At 37.7% G+C, this 19,129-nt stretch overlaps 1 protein-coding gene across 2 annotated transcripts in view; it reads left to right on the top strand.

The window, feature by feature from the left end:
- The window catches only part of creb3l1 (cAMP responsive element binding protein 3-like 1), a gene marked incomplete at its 3' end in the record, with an annotated part of 33,523 nt that extends 23,023 nt beyond the window's left edge, over nt 1-10,500 (top strand). The window contains exons 5-12 of one of the 2 annotated variants that reach the window (XM_081347209.1): nt 304-503; nt 612-761; nt 942-1,000; nt 1,521-1,589; nt 4,593-4,692; nt 6,144-6,294; nt 6,994-7,237; nt 8,256-10,500. In XM_081347209.1, the coding sequence (XP_081203335.1) occupies nt 304-503; nt 612-761; nt 942-1,000; nt 1,521-1,589; nt 4,593-4,692; nt 6,144-6,294; nt 6,994-7,237; nt 8,256-8,292 (1,010 nt within the window). Of the gene's footprint in view, nt 1-303; nt 504-611; nt 762-941; nt 1,001-1,520; nt 1,590-4,592; nt 4,693-6,143; nt 6,295-6,993; nt 7,242-8,255 lie in introns of those variants that run through there. The other variant, XM_081347210.1, reaches the window with a different exon arrangement.
- Nucleotides 10,501-19,129: the final 8,629 nt, after the last annotated feature.

Genomic DNA, 19,129 nt, shown 5'->3' with positions numbered 1-19,129 from the left:
CAACAGTATTAAAGCAGTGCTGTGTATATGCTGGGACATCGCCAGACAAAAACTCATGATGACTCCAACATCCACCACACTTAGAATCATTGTGCATGCATGTGCTGTGTGCGAAATGCCGAAAGGATTAGACTTTATTGGCTTTTCTTGATGACAGGTGAATGGACTGAATTTCACTTTCACACTTTGGCCTGTCGTTGCTCAAAGATTCACTGCCCATTTTAACTGACGGATTGGCATGTATGTTTAGCATGAGTCACGGGTGTTTCAGGTGCTTAAAGATTATCTCTGTGTCCAAAACAGATGAACATCTGCGTTTGCCACCCACTCCTCCCAGCAGCCATGGCAGCGATAGCGATGGATCCCAGAGCCCACATTCACTGCCACCATTAAGCCCTGGCCACCTGCAGAGCCCACATTCACTGCCTCCCTCCAGCCCTGCCCGGCTACAGGCCCGAACCTCCACAGCCATCTCCTCGTCCCCTCTCCTCACCGCCCCGCATGTGAGTCACACGCAACACAGCATGTGCCACAGCACATTCATTATATACAATTCAACATTTTAAGCACATATATACAGAGTGAAAATGATGACTTGTGTTGTAATGCAGAAGCTGCAAGGAACATCAGGCCCTTTGATGCTGACAGAGGAAGAGAAGAGGACTTTGATCGCTGAGGGATATCCTGTCCCCAACAAATTACCGCTCACCAAAACCGAGGAGAAAGCCCTCAAACGAGTGCGCAGGAAAATAAAAAATAAGGTATTACTTATGATCACATACTATTAATATTGAATCAATTTAGTTTCCTATTATATGATATTTGTGTGCGCATATATATATATATATATATATATATATATATATATATATATATATATATATATATATATATATATATATATATATATATGCTAAAGTAGGTGCATTTTTTTGTCTTAGATCTCTGCACAGGAAAGCCGCAGGAAGAAGAAGGAATATGTTGAGTGTTTGGAGAAAAAGTAATTCCACTTTATTATCTCTCCCTCTTATTGGTTTGTACTCTACCTCTTCCATTCCCTCTCCCTTTCTGACTGCTCTCCTTTTCTTCCCCTTTTGCATTGTTTGTCTAGCACTAGCATCCACTCTCTCTGTGCCTTCATCCTTCTTTCTCTTTGTTGACCTCCTCTCCTTTAATCCTCTCTTCTCTCTCACCCCAGCACACCCTCTCCCCGCAAAATACTCTATTTCTTGCTTGCTGTTTTATGGCTTTTGTTGTGCGAATGCGGCCAATGGCTACAGTCCATGCACTCATTGGGGTGTGTGTACGTTTGCATGAGTCATTTTCCCTTTTCTGCTGCTGTTAGGCTCTCAGGGTTTGGATAATGTGCTGGAGAGACTGGACTCACAGTGGACACATACACTGTTTTTTTCCACCATGCTCCCGTCAGTCATGCTGACAGGATTATGTATGGTCAAACATATGGAAACGATTTATTTACGTGTCAATCTGTCATTGTGAACACTTTTTCTCCTCCTCAGAGTGGAGAACTACACTTCAGAGAACAATGAACTTTGGAAAAAAGTTGAGACGCTGGAGAATGCCAACAGGTGAGATACCATATGTGTGCTTGTGTTTAATCACAGTGAATAATTTATAGGTGAATTTTAATCAATTTAATTGTAACCGTATTTGCGGTAAGGGTACGCAGCAGCTTCTTTGCAGTCAGCAGCTGTTGTTAAGTCAGTCCAGATGCACACAGGTCTTAACCTCCCCTTCCGATCATATAGAGCAGCACCTTTTCATTCTCTTCTGGGTGGCCTAGTTAGAACATAGGCGCTGTCGACAGGGTGCTCCATGGGGGATTGGGTGTTATCAAAGTCAGCTTTTTTGTGGATTAACTGTAAAACCTTATTGAAGACACCAGCTCTTAAAGGGGTAGTTCAGCCATCAGTCATCATTTACTCACCCTTATGTTGTTCCAAACCTGTATGACTTACGTTTCTGGAACACACACATACATACATATACATATACATATATATACATATATATACATATATATATATATATATATATATATATATATATATATATATATATATATATATATATATATATATATATATGGGGTCTAACAAGTTTTTGTTCATATAATGAAAGTCAAAATGCTAAAGCATGAGCATGTTAGGTTTGCTAATGTTTAGAATTGTAATTTTTGTGTGAACTATCCCTTTAATAAAAATATGCAAGAAAGTATCATGGTTTGTTTAACATGTTTTGAACTACATTTGAGTATCATGTCAATACCATGGTAAATTAATACTGTAATCATTCAATACCACAGTAAAGCATCATGTGCTATAGGATTTTTTCGTTGTTTTCTCTTCATGTCAGGATTTTGTAGGCTGGTTTGTTATTTAAGCCTGGGGTTGGTAAAATATATTTTTCTTTAAAGAAACTAATACTTTTATTCAGCAAGGATAAGTTACAAAATATTTCTATTTCAAATAAATGCTGTTCACTTGAACGTTTTCAACATTGATAATAATATTAAATGTTTCTTAAGCACCAAATCAGCATATTAGATGAAGACTAAAGAATTATAATTAAAAAATACTCAGCTTTGCCATCACAGAAATATTTTTTTAAATATATATAATTTTTTTGTAATGTAAATTGAAATAATATTTCACAGTCTTTCTCTTTTTACTGTATTTTTGATCAAATAAATCCAGCCTTGGTGAGCATAAGAGACTTCTATCAAAAATATTTTTTAAAATCTTACCGACCCCAATCTTGTGAAAGGTGTATAGTAAGTGTATAGTAATGCTTTTTAACGAGGATTGGCTCAGGCCCCTTATTAACAACACACTTAAAGTAGCACGCAGCGTGGTGCCGGCCTGCCCCTCATTACAGGATAAAGAGACTGTGTGTGTTGGCTCTTTGCCGATTCTTATTAGGATAGAGCCTTCTGAGTTATCTAAGAGAATTCAAAGAGACAGCAGGGGGAGTTTGTGTTTGTGTGTTAGTGGGTGGGTTGTATATTAATCTGAAGAAAACCACTGTTTATATGATCAACTTGAGATGATTATTGCTTGGTTAGTAGGGCGGTCTGAGCCCCTCTCACAACTGATAACATACTGTGTTAAGCTAGACTAGTCCACAGCACTCATGACAGATTCTGTATTGTGTGTATCTGTGAAATCTAATATTAGTTGTTTTGTTTTGGGGTGATGTAGCCAAGTGAAAAAGCACTTAACTCCATGTACTGTTTTGAATGAAAGAGTGTGCTAAATGATGAAACACTAAAGTAGCCTTTTATTATTGTTTTTAAACATGTTGCAATGGCTCTCTCTGGTGTTGGAGGAGCTCTCTATCATGTGATGTTGCTTTTTAGTTACTCCACTAGAGGGAGCTCAATGTCCTTTTGTATCATCACAGAATAATTCCTTCTGAGAAAGTCTGCTGCTGATATTACATGCACAGACACAGGTGTGTGTGTGTGTGTGTGTGTGTGTGTGTGTGTGTGTGTGTGTGTGTGTGTGTGTGTGTGTGTGTGTGTGTATATATATAGAATATTAGAATATAGAATATTAAATTGAATATTAGAATATAGAATATTAAATTATGTGGGATACAATAAGCAATAAACGATTCAAACAGTAGTGAACTACAATTTTTTACATGTAGAATTATGCATTTGGCAGACACTTTTATCCAAGGCAACTTACATTGCATTGAAAGTATAGATTTTATCAGACGCATGCATTCCTTGGTAATCAAACCCATGATCTTGGCGTTGTTAGTGCTAGAGTTACATATATATTATAGCTACATGTCACATTACCTCACTACATTGCTTGTTTAACTTGTTTGTTTATTGCTTGTTTATAATAATTAAGGTTAGTTATCATTTGAAATAGTTAATATACATTTTTATGTAATTTTGTATAAATGTGTTATCATATAACCAGTCAAAAATGAGATTATTAAAAAGTGATTCTGATTTGAATTCTGGTTCAAACATAACACTGAAAAAGAAGGCCGAACACATTATCTCACGTAGTGTGCTCTACTTGTGTCCTGAACGTTTCTGTAAATGTACTTGGTCATCCAGGTATTCTGTGCAGATGGAAATTGTGCCTATGGTGTGCATACTGCAATAATAGTATGTGTAGTATGCCATTATATCATACAGATTCTGTGGCTATAAGTACAGTAACTATGCAAGTTTTGGGTCACATCAGAGAGTGTGTAAGAGAGCAAAAGAGGAAGAGTATGTTTTATTGGCCTCTGAAGAAGGAAGTAATTGAAGGGGAAATCAATTAACAGCCACTGCACGCATACAGAAGCGATGATGAGGAGTTGGAGTGTGTTTGTGTGGGAGAGACTGTGTGATTGGTGAGGAGTTCAGTTTATGTAACACTGTGGCAAGTAAGAGCTGTATTATCCTCACACGCTCTCTGAGCTTAAGAATAAGAAGATCCTGCTGTTACAAAACGGCACAGAGAAGAACACACATAGCCTGCAGACAAATATGATGCCTACACCCTGAATTGAAGACTTTACTAATCATTTTTCTTTTGTGATGTTGTTTCTGTCATCTGTAGGTCTCTACTTCAACAGCTACAAAGACTGCAGGCTCTAGTGAGCGGGAAAGTGCCTCGATCCTGCAAGATCGCCTCCACGCAGACCGGAACCTGCCTCATGGTATATATGCACACATATACTGTACAAACACATCCATTTATTCCAACACACTCATGTTCACACACACATTTTCTTTGTGTTTCTCTCTAACAGTCTTATTGAAATGGCCTGGTTTCACAGACAAGGCTTAGATTAAGCCAGGAGTAGGCTTTAGTTAAATTAGGACATTTAAAGGTACAATATGTAAGATTTTTGTAATAAAATATCCAAAAATCACTTGCACAGTGTGATATATTTCCTGCAGTTGTGTACTTACAATATACCAAAAGTTCCCAAAGATTTTTAATTTCAGAGAAATTCCAATTTTAAATAATGGCTCGTCCCTTGTCACTTGTCGCCCTGTCAATGACGTAATATCCGTGTTATGCCTGGTTTCCGCTCATACTGCCATAGTAACCATGGCGACAGACGTGGACAACTGTGTTATGTCTAGCGGCACGCTCACGCTGTTGTTGTTTCGTTCAAACATTATGGATCATGGCAAGCAGACTTTGGGACAAAAGGAGAACTAAAACGAGGATCAATATCAGCGTGCCGTTTTCGAGATGCTGAGAGCTCCACGTTCACGACAAACTTCGACTTGACGAGATGCCGTTCTTGCATGTACTTTATTAGACAGGTGAGCAAATGTACATAAAACTAATCAATGTTATATAGCTCAACATGATGAAATGTTAGAATACGATCAGTATGTTATTCTAATGTTGATCTAGCTTACTGCTAGTCTCATAAAGCTAACAAACTAACACATAGAATAACATTATAACTTTCAACACACCTAAATGCAGTTTAGTGTAGACCAAGTGAAACAGCGCTGCCTTACCTCACAAGTTTCATTCGTCTAATAAACTGACCTGTGTGAGTAGTAATTCACTTGCGGGTAGTTCGGTAGAATAAAATGTCTTCATTCCTTTATATCCGCGGGACTTGCGTGTGGCGCTGATATCTGTCTCTCATTAGCAATCGTGCCCTGCTTCATACCACAGTCATGTTAAAATCATCAATGTATTCACTCATCCATAAACATTATTACATCCTTCGGCATGACAAGAAGTTCCATAATTCCGCTTATGCATCATCAACCTACGCCTTTGTTATCGTAAGAGGTTAGCGACCCCTAGCGGTGAAAAAAAATTACATATTGTAGCGTTAAGTAGCTTTTATGAATGTGCCTGCCTTAGAAAAAAAACATAACTGGTGTGCATCTTGAGACAAAACAATGGCACTGACATATTTTAAGATATGCCAGTGAAAGTTGCTTTCAGTTAAAACTGCTCAAACCTGGGACTAGGCTTTAGCCTTGTCTGTGAAACCGGGAGCTTGTCTGTTTAGTTTAGTCCTTTGATCCTATGCATGTAAAGGCAGGTCAGCGCTGCTCTGACAGCTGTAGTGCAAGTAGATTACAGTGGGGCGGTGTGCTCACCGTGTGTGTGGTTCCTCCTCCTGGCCAGGTGGTGGCGCTGTGTTTTGTGTTGGTGCTGGGCTCATTGGCTCCCTGCCTGCCCGAGCTCTCCCTCTACTCTTCCTCCTTATCTTCATCATCCTCACACACGGTGAAGTCCTCACCGCTGCCCTCAGGTGACCTCTACACCACCAGCCAGGGTATGTTTGATCCCTGCCCCTAATGTAAAGTCGAAATCATCAACTTTCATTGTGTACTTTGCATGATATTATTACATTTCTCTGCGTATGTGCAAAGAAGCGTTTATTTGTAGGTCATCCAGCTTTCAGACACATTTAATTATCCAGGCAGATAATAGCTGTGTGTCTTTGACAGCACTTATTTCGTTCCCCCCACAAGAGACTGAAAGTGTGTGAGTCCGTCTCTCTTATAAAGGTTATTAGTGCAGCTCCTGGGCCGACTGTGCCCATTCTCACCCTCAAATTACTGTCAGACATCCTGGCGAGTTTTAGATTGAAATCATTACTTCCCTTTGAGCAGATTTTACAATCCTCTTTCAACTTTACAACACACGCCGAGCCTCATCTCTTTCGGCTCTATCAAAGCTGTGCTTGAAAGGGGCTTCAGATGCCTCATCCATTTTCACAAGGGCCCTACAGACTCTGCCTGTGGATGATGGTGATGGGTTGCTGTAGTAACCAAAAATCATAGAAGCCTTAATGTGTATTGGTTTGCCTAGAAGAGTAGCACTCTCTAAATTTTGCTCTTTTTTCCCTTAAACACTGTCTTTGAGTCCAAGACACGCTTCTCTTCTCTCTACATATCTCATGAGAATCAAAGTAAGCAAATCATGCAAGACATGTGACATAAGTACCTCTGTTCTCCCTGTGTGTGTGTAGTCCGCTCCCGTAGCCTGCTCTTCTATGACGAGGGTGGCCCAGTGGAGGACGGCCACAGGGGCTTGCTGAGTGTGGAGAGGATGGAGGGGGTGCCGCGACACGTACAGGACCTGAAGGACAGCCACGAGCAGGATCATTCTGCTCTCGTGAGCAGGTACTTGAACCAGGCCCAACCGGAGCCTGCAAGCTACAGCAACACATCCGCGGCCCCACTCCGTCCCCCTGAACCACACTACCACTCGAGGTGAGACACACACTGACCGTACTTTTAATATAGTCAAGTTTATAAAATTTGAATACAGTCACGTTATAAAATTATTTAATATAGTTATTTTTGTGTTAAAGGCACACTATGCAAGATTTGGACCTTAATATAACAGCTTCGAAATCATTTCGATGGTAAACGAATTCGTAGTAGGGCGAATCATCCCGATAACAAAGCCAGCAATGCAGGTTTGAGAGGTGGCGCCCCGACAAATCTCACGAGAATCACGACTTGCTTTATGGCACGACAACACATACATCAACAACATATGAAGCAGCCTCTATGGAAGACACTAACACGCATTTCAGACGTGAATCATGGCAGAGTCGACGAAGAAAACAAAGAAAGCGCGGTCGGAAGAGTCAAGGAAAAGAAACGGCGGCTCTGCATGAGTGGTATTTACGACAGTAGCGTTAAATACAAGTACTCCACAGCGACTCTAGGGGTCGCTATTTGAGAAAAACGGAAACTGCATATTGTGCCTTTAAAAGACTATCGTTTAAAAGTTTGGGCCAGTAAGATTTTTATTATTTGAAAGAAATGAATACATTTGTTTAGCAAGGACATATTAAATTGATCAAAATTGACAGTAAAAACTTGGTTACAAAATATGGTTAAAACAAAATTTTATGGTTTTCTATTTATTTAACGTTCTATTCGCCAAAGAATCCTAAACAAAAAAAGTGTATTTCAGTTTCCATAAAAATATGAAGTAGTGCAACACTGATAATAATAAGAAATGTTTCTTGAGCAGTAAATCAGCACATTAGAATGATTTCTGAAGGATCATGTGACACTGAAGACTGGAGTAATGACGCTGATATGAATCAATCACATTATATATATTCAAATAGAAAACACTTATTCTAAATTGTAATGATATTTCACAATATTACTGGTTTTGCTGTATTTTTGCTCAAATAAACGCAGTCTTGGTGAGCATTACTGACCCCAAACATCCCTATGAATAATTAGTAATTGTCTCTTTCTTTCTCAGAAAGCGGGATCCTGAGGGAGGAGCTGAATATTTCTAATTTCTCTGAGTGGAGCTGCCTCCGTCACCCAGGCCTCCACTAAAGTCCCATGATCCTGCACTACTCGGCCCTCGACCCTTACCGTTACAGATCCTGAGTCTCCTGACCCCCCTAAAAAAACCAACAAGCCTCATGACCACCATCCAACCCGCCTGACATGCATTCCAATGACATTCAGCGCCAGAACTGTGAGAAGAGAAAGGTGTTCATCCATACACTGAAAGTCCCCTTTGCCAGCAAGCACTGAGTTTAAGGACTAAGAGAGAGAAGAGAGGATGTGGGCGGTTGTACATGCTGCTCTGTTTTAGATGGATGTGAGCCTGCAGCTCCAAATTCACGAAACACTTTCCACAAAGGGTGTGGGAGGGAAAGTTCATGAGTGTTTGTTTTGATTTTCCTAAAATGCCATGAGACTGTCCATTTACTACATATCCTTACACCCCAAAGAACTTGTTTTTTCTTTTTATAACTCTTTTTTTAATCTCTGAATGTTTTCCAGCAGGTGTAATCACAGGTGCCTGACATACTTTGCGGTTTCGCAAAGCTTGCTTTGACAGGATTTTCTTCCTCTGCCATCTTGGCTTGCTTTTTTTCTGCATAAGTTTAAGCTGGATCGCACTTGTTTTGCACTAGGAAAACTAATTGATTTAAGTGCCTTCACATTCTTTTTCATGTAGTCATATTTAAGATGCTCCTAACAGCATATTTTCCTCTTAAACCTCTTTTACTTTGCTTACTTTTATCGATGCGTTTTATTCTATTTTTGTTTTCTACTTTTAAAAGGCAGAGGCTTTTGTACTGAATTTAAAATTTTATCCATAATATATTCTTAGTATTGGCAGCATCCAAAAAAGAGCATATTTATTTTATGCACAAAAAAATTATGAAAGTTATTGTGTTTTTTTAAATGAAAGATGATGTAAAGTTTACATGATCTTGTTGTCATAACTGTTAAACAGTTTTTTCTGTTATCTTTATTTCTGTGTAAAGAAAGTTTTGTATATATAGAGAAAAACGAACAGGGCCGATCAAATCCTGTGCGTGTTTAACCGTGTTCAATCTCTGAAGAATTCTGTACAATCCACATGAATCCATTAAAAACATTGGCCTTAATGTATACAGGGTGAAAACAAACAGTTATTGGAAAAAGAAGTGAACCTCTTTGAAAACGAATATTATTTAAAACAGGTTTTTCTGATAATGGAATACTTCTTTTTAATGTTAGTCTGGACTGTCTGTATTCTGTACGTGAGTGAACTGTTTGACCACTGTAAAATTCACCAAAAATATCTGGGAGTTGGTAGTGCAGTTGTGTAAATATGCTTTACAAAAGTCTTTTTTGTTTGTTATAGTTGTCAGTGCTTAGAAACAATTTTTTTAATCATAAAATCTTTTCTTTTTGTTTTACAGTTCTTTTGTTAAATCATTTTCTTGTCCTCTGTTGCTTCAGCCACAATATTACTTTTATTGTACAGCTAGAGATAACCACTGATAAACATGATATTTAATTGTTCAAGTTGCCTCTGATTAAATTATAGTAATGAAAGTGGCTGTCACAGTCAAATAATTATTCTGTGGTATATGTGCCATAACACAATGAAAAACTGGGTTGGCTGCTTATGACATGGAAGAACAGTAGATAACATCTCATTATCAGCGTAAAACTGAATTCACCATAGTTTAAAAGAGCTTTCATTTCTTATAAGTTTGGTGACAGAGCAGTTTTTCATCATCTCTGTTTCAGTCTTCTCACCCATCAATAGATTCCTCTTGTCAAATAATACTGTTGAACGGATTTGAATGTTTCTAAGTCAATAAATGTAAACTTTATGACTTCATTGCACATACTGTTCACAGACAATTAGTCTCAAACCTGGAACTCCAGAATATCTTATAGCGTTCTGGAATTGAATCTGATGCCCAGTATGACGATGGAGATTATGCTTTTAAATGTAATTGTTGCTGGTATCATCTGTATCTCTGCCCCTTTTGCCCTTTGTACATATGACTGATGATAAATGTTGGTTGTAAATATGGAGGACGTATTTTTATATTTCCGATGCATTTTGGTAATCACTATGCGGTTTGGGTTGATTAGTATCTGTGTATGGATCTGGCTCTGTATGTATCTATGCTCTGAACCTCTTGCTTTTTCTGTCGTATCTAAAGTAGAGTTAGAATGAAGCAAAATACAAAATTTGCAGATGCAACCCATTGTCTCCTGTGTTATTTTCTGTATTATACCCTCTTTATGCATAAAACATTATTATTATTAATTGAAAAAAAGGTTGGTGAGGGTGAAGTGATTTTAGGGTCTGCAAAATCAACACCGGTTTGTCTTAAGACGGGCATATACGGTGCGATTTTCGTCCGATTTTGAGCCGAAATTCTGACTCGTGCGACTCTTTTTCTGGTCGGGCCGATTTTCAGCTATACAGGGAGAAACGAGAGGCGATCATCTCAGAAATTTTGGTCGCCTCTCATGAGGTTATCACACTGGTGAAAGGAGAGCTATGAACCAATTGCCCTTAAAGGGATAGTTCACTTTGAAATAAAATTTTGGTATGTTTTAGCTTACCTCAAGGGCATCCAAGATGTAGGTGTCTTTTTTTCCGCAGTAGTTTCAATTTTGATATTTTTAGGTCAAACCGTTCTTGTCTGTCAGTCATATAATGCAGGTCTATGGTCACTGTCTCAAAGAGCATGCACAGTGTCCAAATTAAAACAATTCCCCATCATCCAAATTAAACAATTCCCTATCGTAAACACACATTGATGGCCTAAGACACGAAACGAGCGGTTTGTGTGTATACACTAGATGTCGCCTTGTCTACGGCAGTTCATTGGAACGAATGTCTTTAAGGCGAAATCTAGTGTATATATCTATGCACCAGTCTGCGCACACGTCACACACCAGGAAGCGCCCGCGCCCTCAGATCACTTGGACGTGGCTGTGTATAAGAGGTAAAAACAATATAAATACTGTTCGTTTTCTCACACAAACCGCTCGTTTCGTGTCTTAGGCCATCAATGTGTACTTACAATGGGGAATTGTTTTAATTTGGACTCTGTGCATGCTCTTTGAGACAGTGTCCACAGACCTGCATTAAATGACTGACAGACAAGAACGGTTTGACCTAAAAATATCAAAATTGAAACTACTGCGGAAAAAAAGACACCTACATCTTGGATGCCCTTGAGGTAAGCTAAAACATACCAAAATTTAATTTCAAAGTGAACTATCCCTTTAACTCAGTGTTTTCGCGAGATCTTTAAGTTCTGTAGCTATCAAACTAGCTTCAAATTATTGTTGCTTACCTCAAGTTCATATTGCAAAATGGATGATTATACCACGTCTAAGCCACCTGCGATGTAGGCCTAGCTACCGTGCCTCTTTTATTCATTTGTAAAACAATGCTCATGTTAAACAAGCTGTTTTTGAAATAAAGCCGTTTTTAAATTTAAATACAATAATACTTAGGCCTATAATAATTGAATACATACATTGGAAATGTTAAATACTCTTGATATTGACAGCTGAAGCTTGTTTTGACAATATCTCTGGATACACGATATCATGGGCTGCGTTCGAAACCGCATACTTCCCTACTATTTAGTATGGGAAAAAGAGTAGGCGAGCGAAAAAGTATGTACGAATCCAAAAGAGTAGGCGAGAATTACCTGGGTGACGTACTAATTATCGCGAGATTCGGACTTAAGTGCGTTCGAATATGCCTACTTTCCTACTATATAGTAGGCGAAAACAGTACGTGAAGGAAGCAGTACGTTCGAAACATCAGTATTCATAAAAGAGTAGGCGAGAAGTTCCCGGATGGCTTACTGCTTTCAGCCAGATTTTTGAGTGCTCGACCGATGGATACTCTTCTATCCCAGGAGGCCACGCGAGAGGATACGTCACAAAAAAAAAGAAGAAGGATAGGTCATACTCGAACGTGACGGAAAGGATGACGGACGAGACTCAAATGTGAGTATTACAAATCAAATGATCGCATGTGTTGAACTACTGTACAGTAAACTGTTGAATTGTTTAAGGTGTAAAGACGCTGTATAGGCTATTTGTGATTTTGCTGTAAATCACATTTTATTATGTATAGCTAACAGAGAAGCTCCAGTAAGGACACATACGTCTCCAAAGTGGATTTGCATACATTTTAAACCGTATACATCTTAAATACAATTACTAAATGTCTATTTAATATCTGGCAAGAAACTCTTCTATAAGAATTGCAGATTACTATATGAAATAGGCATCTGAGTGATGTATGTGTGCTATTATGTAGAACAAATCTATAAAGTAACTAAACATAAGTTATCTATTTTATTTGTCCATTAGTTGATAAATTGAGGAACATTTATATTGGATAAAAACTAAAAGTTAAAACAACCTCAACATGTAAATGTAGTGTTGAGCTCATAAATCACAGAGGTAACGTGAGTCTGGTCTGGATGTTAGAGTGGCTCATGAAGCTGAATGCTGCCATCAAAGACTTTGTGACATTACAGAAATGGATAACAACAACTATTTAAATATTAAGTTGTAGTTTATTTTAATTATTGTAATTTCAAACAGAGCTATTACAGCACTTTTCTGATTCTTGAGTTCTGTGCATTTGCTGCACAGCTTTTGTGGTGGAGCAGGACCTGCAAAGAAAGATGATGGCGGCATTTGTGGAAAAAAGCATTTTTGTCTTCTAAATAATACTGAAATCAAATGACATTGTGCTGTTAAAATTACTGCTTTTGTGTTATGTTTGTGCATTTTGTAGGATCTGAAATGTCAGCAGACTGGTGTGAGCACTGAGGACGAAGAGCACAGAGCTGAATCCTGGAGATGGTGCCATGGATGAGACCCTCCATCACTCCACCTGCCCTTATGAGAACCTCCACCTGCCCTCATGAGACCCACCATCACTCCACCTGCCTTTATTGCCTCAGATTGTGAAGCACAACACATCACGCAACAACCTCAGGCACAAGGGAACGGCTCACCTCTGGCGGTCAGCTGATTCATCAGAATAAATCTGCAGAATGAGCACCGCTGTGTTGAGATGGCAGAAGGATGTGGGGTTCAGTGCCTGTAGCCTACATACATGATTGTAATAAAGCTTTGTTTCATGTGTTGACTTGTATATGCATTTGTTTATTGTGTGATGGTGACTTTGATTCATTCTTTTACTAATTTATTAATATTTCTCATTGTTGTCAGTAAATAAAATACAATTAATTAATGCTTTATTTATTGTTTGAAGGAAAATGTAGATGTTCACTATATACACATCTAGAGTGTATTCATGCATAGCTATGTCATATGATATACATTACATTTTGTTTGTTTTATTGAATTATATAATTTACAGTAAAAAGTAATATAATTAATTGATCAGCATTTATCGTTGTTATTATTGTATGTTTTGGGCTGGGAGCAATGCAATTCATTCTGGGGTAATATTAATTTTTAATAATGATACTTATATTTTTCGAGTATAAAATCAACAGTTTTCTCCAAAGGTGAATCTCCCTTTGTGCAGACATTACAAACGCTGAGGAAAACCGTTCTAGGTAGGGCTGTCGAGTAAATGTGAGGTAAATGTATGTATGTATATGTATGTATGTATTTATACATATATATATATATATATATATATATATATATATATATATATATATCATGGGTTTGCAAACATATTATGAGATTTTATACACAGGAAAAAACCTATAAGGTTGAATATCAATATATATTTTCTTAAATAATTATATAATACATTTTAAAAAAATGCATTTTCTGTTATTTATAGGCCTGAGGGATGAAACGATAGTTAAATTTAACAAGAAAAAGAGGAAAACAAAGCAGTAAGCCACTTTTGCTTATGGATGAAAATGTTTGGATATAAAATAAAGAAATTAACAACATATTCAAGAGATGACAATTTTGGGATTTCGTAATAAAAATAAATATCGTTAAGGATAAAACGGTGGGTCACATTAGTAGGGTTAAATATAAGAACTTAAATCAACCCTAAATGTACTCACAAAATAAATGGGCAGCAGTTTCTTCAAAAAGACCACAAAATGAGAAAGTTTAATCAATATCATGATATTTACAGATAGATGAATTAAACGTGTCGTTCAAATCTTTTAAGTTGTTGCGCGTGTGATAACGCGTCGTAGGTCACATGATATCGTCAACATGGCAGATGTCCGGTTCTCATTCATACTCAACGAGATCTGGCTATAAAGTACCTACTCTTTTAGCGCTCGTTAAGTAAGTACTCATTGAAATTAAGTACCTACTCATTGAGTATGCGGTTTCGAACGCAGCCACGGTCTATTGGCGCAACCCGGCACAGGGGTACTCGCGCATTTTTCACACACATAGTGTGAGCAGTCAAGTCGCAGCTCGAGGTTCGGACCGTGTAGTGTGAGCACATAAAACGCGAGCTTTGGCTTTACATCGCATGCGATCTAATAGCTCGTTCAGTGAGTATGTAACCTTGCTGAATTCGCACAGACATCGCACAGTGTATGCCCGCCTTTAAGCGTTCACTGTATTTTCATATTATAGCCACCAGGTGTCAGCACTCTGTCCCTCACCATACAAATAGCACAATATGTTTCATGTTTTTTTTTTTTTTGTTTTTTTTTAAATGACCAGACTTATTATGCTATTAAATGAAACAATCATGCTGTTTGATAAATGTTATTTTGTTTTTCAATATAGTTTGATATATAGTTTTGATATATCTGAAAAGCAATCTCACAACACTTCTGGAATGGCATTAAAAACAAACAATATCAGTGAATTATACACAATATCACATACTAACATGCTATTGCTCAGCTAAACAGTTTGGGTGGATGACGTGATAAACAAGACTGAACACATTTCAGTTCAAACTGGTTAATCAAGTAAAATGCGTTTAGTAATGAACATTAGTGGAAAGAAGAGTCATTTAAAAAGTTGAGGTCTAAAAGACACATTACAGTATTTTTCCACAATATTGAAACAACACATGAAACTGTGTTGAAGTTGTACAAGTAAACTTTTTTTTTTCAAAGTAAACTGTAATTATAGTTATTAAACACTGTCAGAATTAGTGCATAGGATTGAGTGCTGCAATATATTTATAATATTTCTACATTTTCAATGTAGTTCCTGCAGATTAGTTATGTGGAGAGAATTTGCTCTGTGGTTTCCATTTTGCTCTGTGGTTTTCATATTGATTCCACTTGATGATTTCAGGCCTCATCTGGTAATCTGACCCCTCTAAACTCTCAAACTCTCCTGCAGCACTGCATTCTGTTATAATATCATAAACTATGACAAAACCATAAGTCACTCATTTTGTATGTGCAGTTAAATTGGGCTCCATCTTGACAGAGTGATTTGCTGATAGGCTAGATTACGTCTTTTCTATGATCTTATAACTCCTGAATGCTGGTTACTGGTCCCCAGCATGGGAAGTGGGAGTGCTGGTGGACCCGCAACACAAGCTCAGTTTTGCTTGAGTTGCCAACTCTCACGCATCTAGCGTGACAGTCACGCTTTCAGCATCAATCTCACACTCTCAAGCACACGCAAGAAATGTCACGCCAAAATCCATTTTTCTCCCCTCTCAATCCGTTAATTTTCTGTTGATGACTACTCGACCACAGCATATTAATGACAGGAGAGGAGTTTAAAGCCCACAGCGGTAACATCTGCCTTTTCCCCAAATGATCAAAAGTTGCCCAGATTGTGTTGAGCCTGCCACACTCAAATGCGGATGCTGAGCGAACCTTTTCAGTTAATGGCCTAAGCAAGACTGACACCACCAGGAACAGACTGTCACTTGATGGCACCCTGTGAGTGATGGGAAGTTCGGATCATTTTACTGACTCGCTTGTTCGATCTCGTTCATTAAAATGAACGAATCTTTTTTCGAGTCATTTCGTTCACTTAAGGGGCTTTAAATGTTATACTTTTAACAGCCAAATTCCCCGAGCACATCCACCTACGCAGTCTTTATCATATTCTGAATTAAGAAATCATTATAATGCAGTCAAAAATAATTTACAGGGAACAAAAATACTTACTTTACCTTCCGAGTCTTTCGTTCATTTGTCACGTGACAGACGCAATGAACGTTCATGAAGGGATTGAATCCTGCTTCAGAAACGAGCCTCCTGCAGAGGTGGTGAAGCAGGCCAACACTGCCACTGTGGCTACAACAGGCCTAATGTGTGAAACTTGTGTGTTGTGGTTTTCTCCCTGCGCTAGTCCACCACAGACAGCACTATACCAGCATAGACCAGCCTGGACCAATACAAAATTCATGCTGGTTTATTCTAGATTTTTCAGCAGCTAAAATTGCTGTTAAAAACGGCCAAAGTCTGACAGTAAAACACTGTGTTCCATTGAAACAGTAATGTACTGTAGAAAACATTGCATTCTGGGCATTGTTTTGCTAATTAAGAAACTGCTGTTAATTTACAGCCATTTTTTAACAGTACTCTACTGTATTTAAAGGTCCCGTTCTTTGTGATCCCATGTTTCAAACTTTAGTTAGTGTGTAATGTTGTTGTTAGAGTATAAATAATATCTGTAAAATTATAAAGCTCAAAGTTCAATGCCAAGCGAGATATTTTATTTAACAGAAGTTGACTACATCGAACGGCCCGTTTGGACTACATCCCTCTACTTCCTTCTTTAATGACGTCACTAGAACAGTTTTTTGACTAACCTCCGCCCACAGGAATGCTCCCTCAACTCTACCGAAATTCGTTTATGTACTTGCGCACTTCTAATAACTTACTGTGTTTACTCAGCTCTTACGGTGATTTTCTGAAGTAAAACTGACGCTTCATCTTTTGTGTGATGTAACGTTACAATAAACTTTATTAAACTCATCAGTATATGTTTGATCATCATTCAGACAGCAGACTTGTAGGCTATTAATAAATAATGGATAAATACAAGCAGATGACAAATACGTTATAATAACCGTAATTAAACTACTAAACTATACCTGTTCCATCTCTATACAGCACTCTGACTCTGTAGGCATTATTGTCCGACTCGAACTGAACACGTTACTGAGAGTTTCAGATATTATCATCATTCCGTGAGATAATATTGTCCTGAGAGACTGTGCCGAGCTCATGAAGCTCCGCCCCCTGTGTCGTCCAGCAGCAGCTCATTTGCATTTAAAGGGCACACACTAAAACAGCGCGTTTTTCTGAGCCCCAAAAAATGACAATTTAAACATGCTGTAAAAAATGATCTGTTGGGTATTTTGAGCTGAAACTTAACATACACACTCTGGGGACATCAGAGACTTATTTTACATCTTGTGTGAAAAGGGGCATAATACGGGACCTTTAAGTAATGGGTTTTTACTGTTTGCAATGCATTATGGGCTGTGTTAAATTACAGTACAATGCAGTAGCCTATTTTTTATTTGGTGTTGGAGTGCGATTACAATTCTGGTCTGTTTTGTCAGTTAGGTTGCAATTTTCAAAAAGCATCCAAAAGCATTTCCAGTCGGGTACTTGCTAACAATTTTTCACAAACTTCATTTGGAAAGCACTTTTTCCCCCCGACACCTGTTCGAAGGACATCTGCTTTACATAGCCATTTGCCATCCGAAGTCCTGCAGCATTGACCTGCATCTGCACCTACAAACTACACAGTTTTCAGTTAAGTAATGTTTGAAATAGATGCTCAGCAAGCTGTCGAGCTAGTGTGTTGTTTTAAAATGTCTCTTCAGCGCTGAGATGTGAATCATTCAAACACTTATAGCCTACACGCACTTTACAGTCACCAGGTTTTATCAGTTTTAAAATGTCTATTCAACGCTGCAATGAGCAAAATTCAAAATTATATATTTACAGGCATTTTAAAATCACCAGGTTTTATCAGTTTGTTTTACATCATCTATAAACTTTGAAGACTGGTTGTTGCCAACTGCAAGTTAATCTGTTGCCTGTTGTAAATAGCTTTTTAACACATTGATAAAAAGTGTATTTTTTTAAGTAAAAGTGCTAAAAAGAACAAAAGCAATACAACTTTTTAAAAAAGTTTTTAGTCTAAAAGAATGAAAATCTAAAAACTTAAATTAAATCAATTAGACCAACCACAGTTGATTCGCGTTGTAGCTGAATAGATGTAAGTTAGTTATTCAGTTTCATTACCATCTATACAAAAGGTAACATCTAAGGAATAATGTTGAGCTGTAATGTAAAAATTCAGCAGTGAATCTGAACAGTAGAAACGTGTAAAAAAAAAACTTTGCTAGTGTTATGGAAAAATGAGTGTTTTGTTAGTCAACACAATTATTAATCTCCTTGTTATCTGGGTTGTACTATACATTGACATTTCTAGAGTTATTTTGATCAAACATTCTGTTTGCTGCTGTTTTACAGTATCCTGGAGACAACATGCTGCCAGGTGATGTTCATCGTGGTTGGTTGGGTGTAAAATGATTCAATTTCAATTCACTAGGACTCTTGTAGAAGGTACACATGTTCTCACTAGAAATTATTTTTTAAAGTGGGAAAAAACCCTGAACAATTTTTTTTTTTTTTTCACTAAAATGTTACATTTGTTGCATGCTACATGTTCTTACATGTGTTTGGTCTCAGGTTGTCATGTTGTAAGGGGGTATACTTTGTTATTTATTTATTTTTGATTGCCATTGTTTTTATTTTTAAGTTTTTATTTGTTAGCCAAAATCTGTCTTCTCTGTTTTTTTTACCTGGGTCATCTATTTTTGGTTTAGAATCCTTGTTGAATGTTGACTGCTCTTTTAAATAAAACTTTATTTTGAGTTATATTTCT

This window comes from Scardinius erythrophthalmus (assembly GCF_964197995.2).
Source record: "Scardinius erythrophthalmus genome assembly, chromosome: 2".
NCBI lineage: Eukaryota > Metazoa > Chordata > Actinopteri > Cypriniformes > Leuciscidae > Scardinius > Scardinius erythrophthalmus.
The sequence above is the reverse complement of the archived record's forward strand: the minus strand, read 5'-3'. Positions and strand labels throughout refer to the sequence as shown.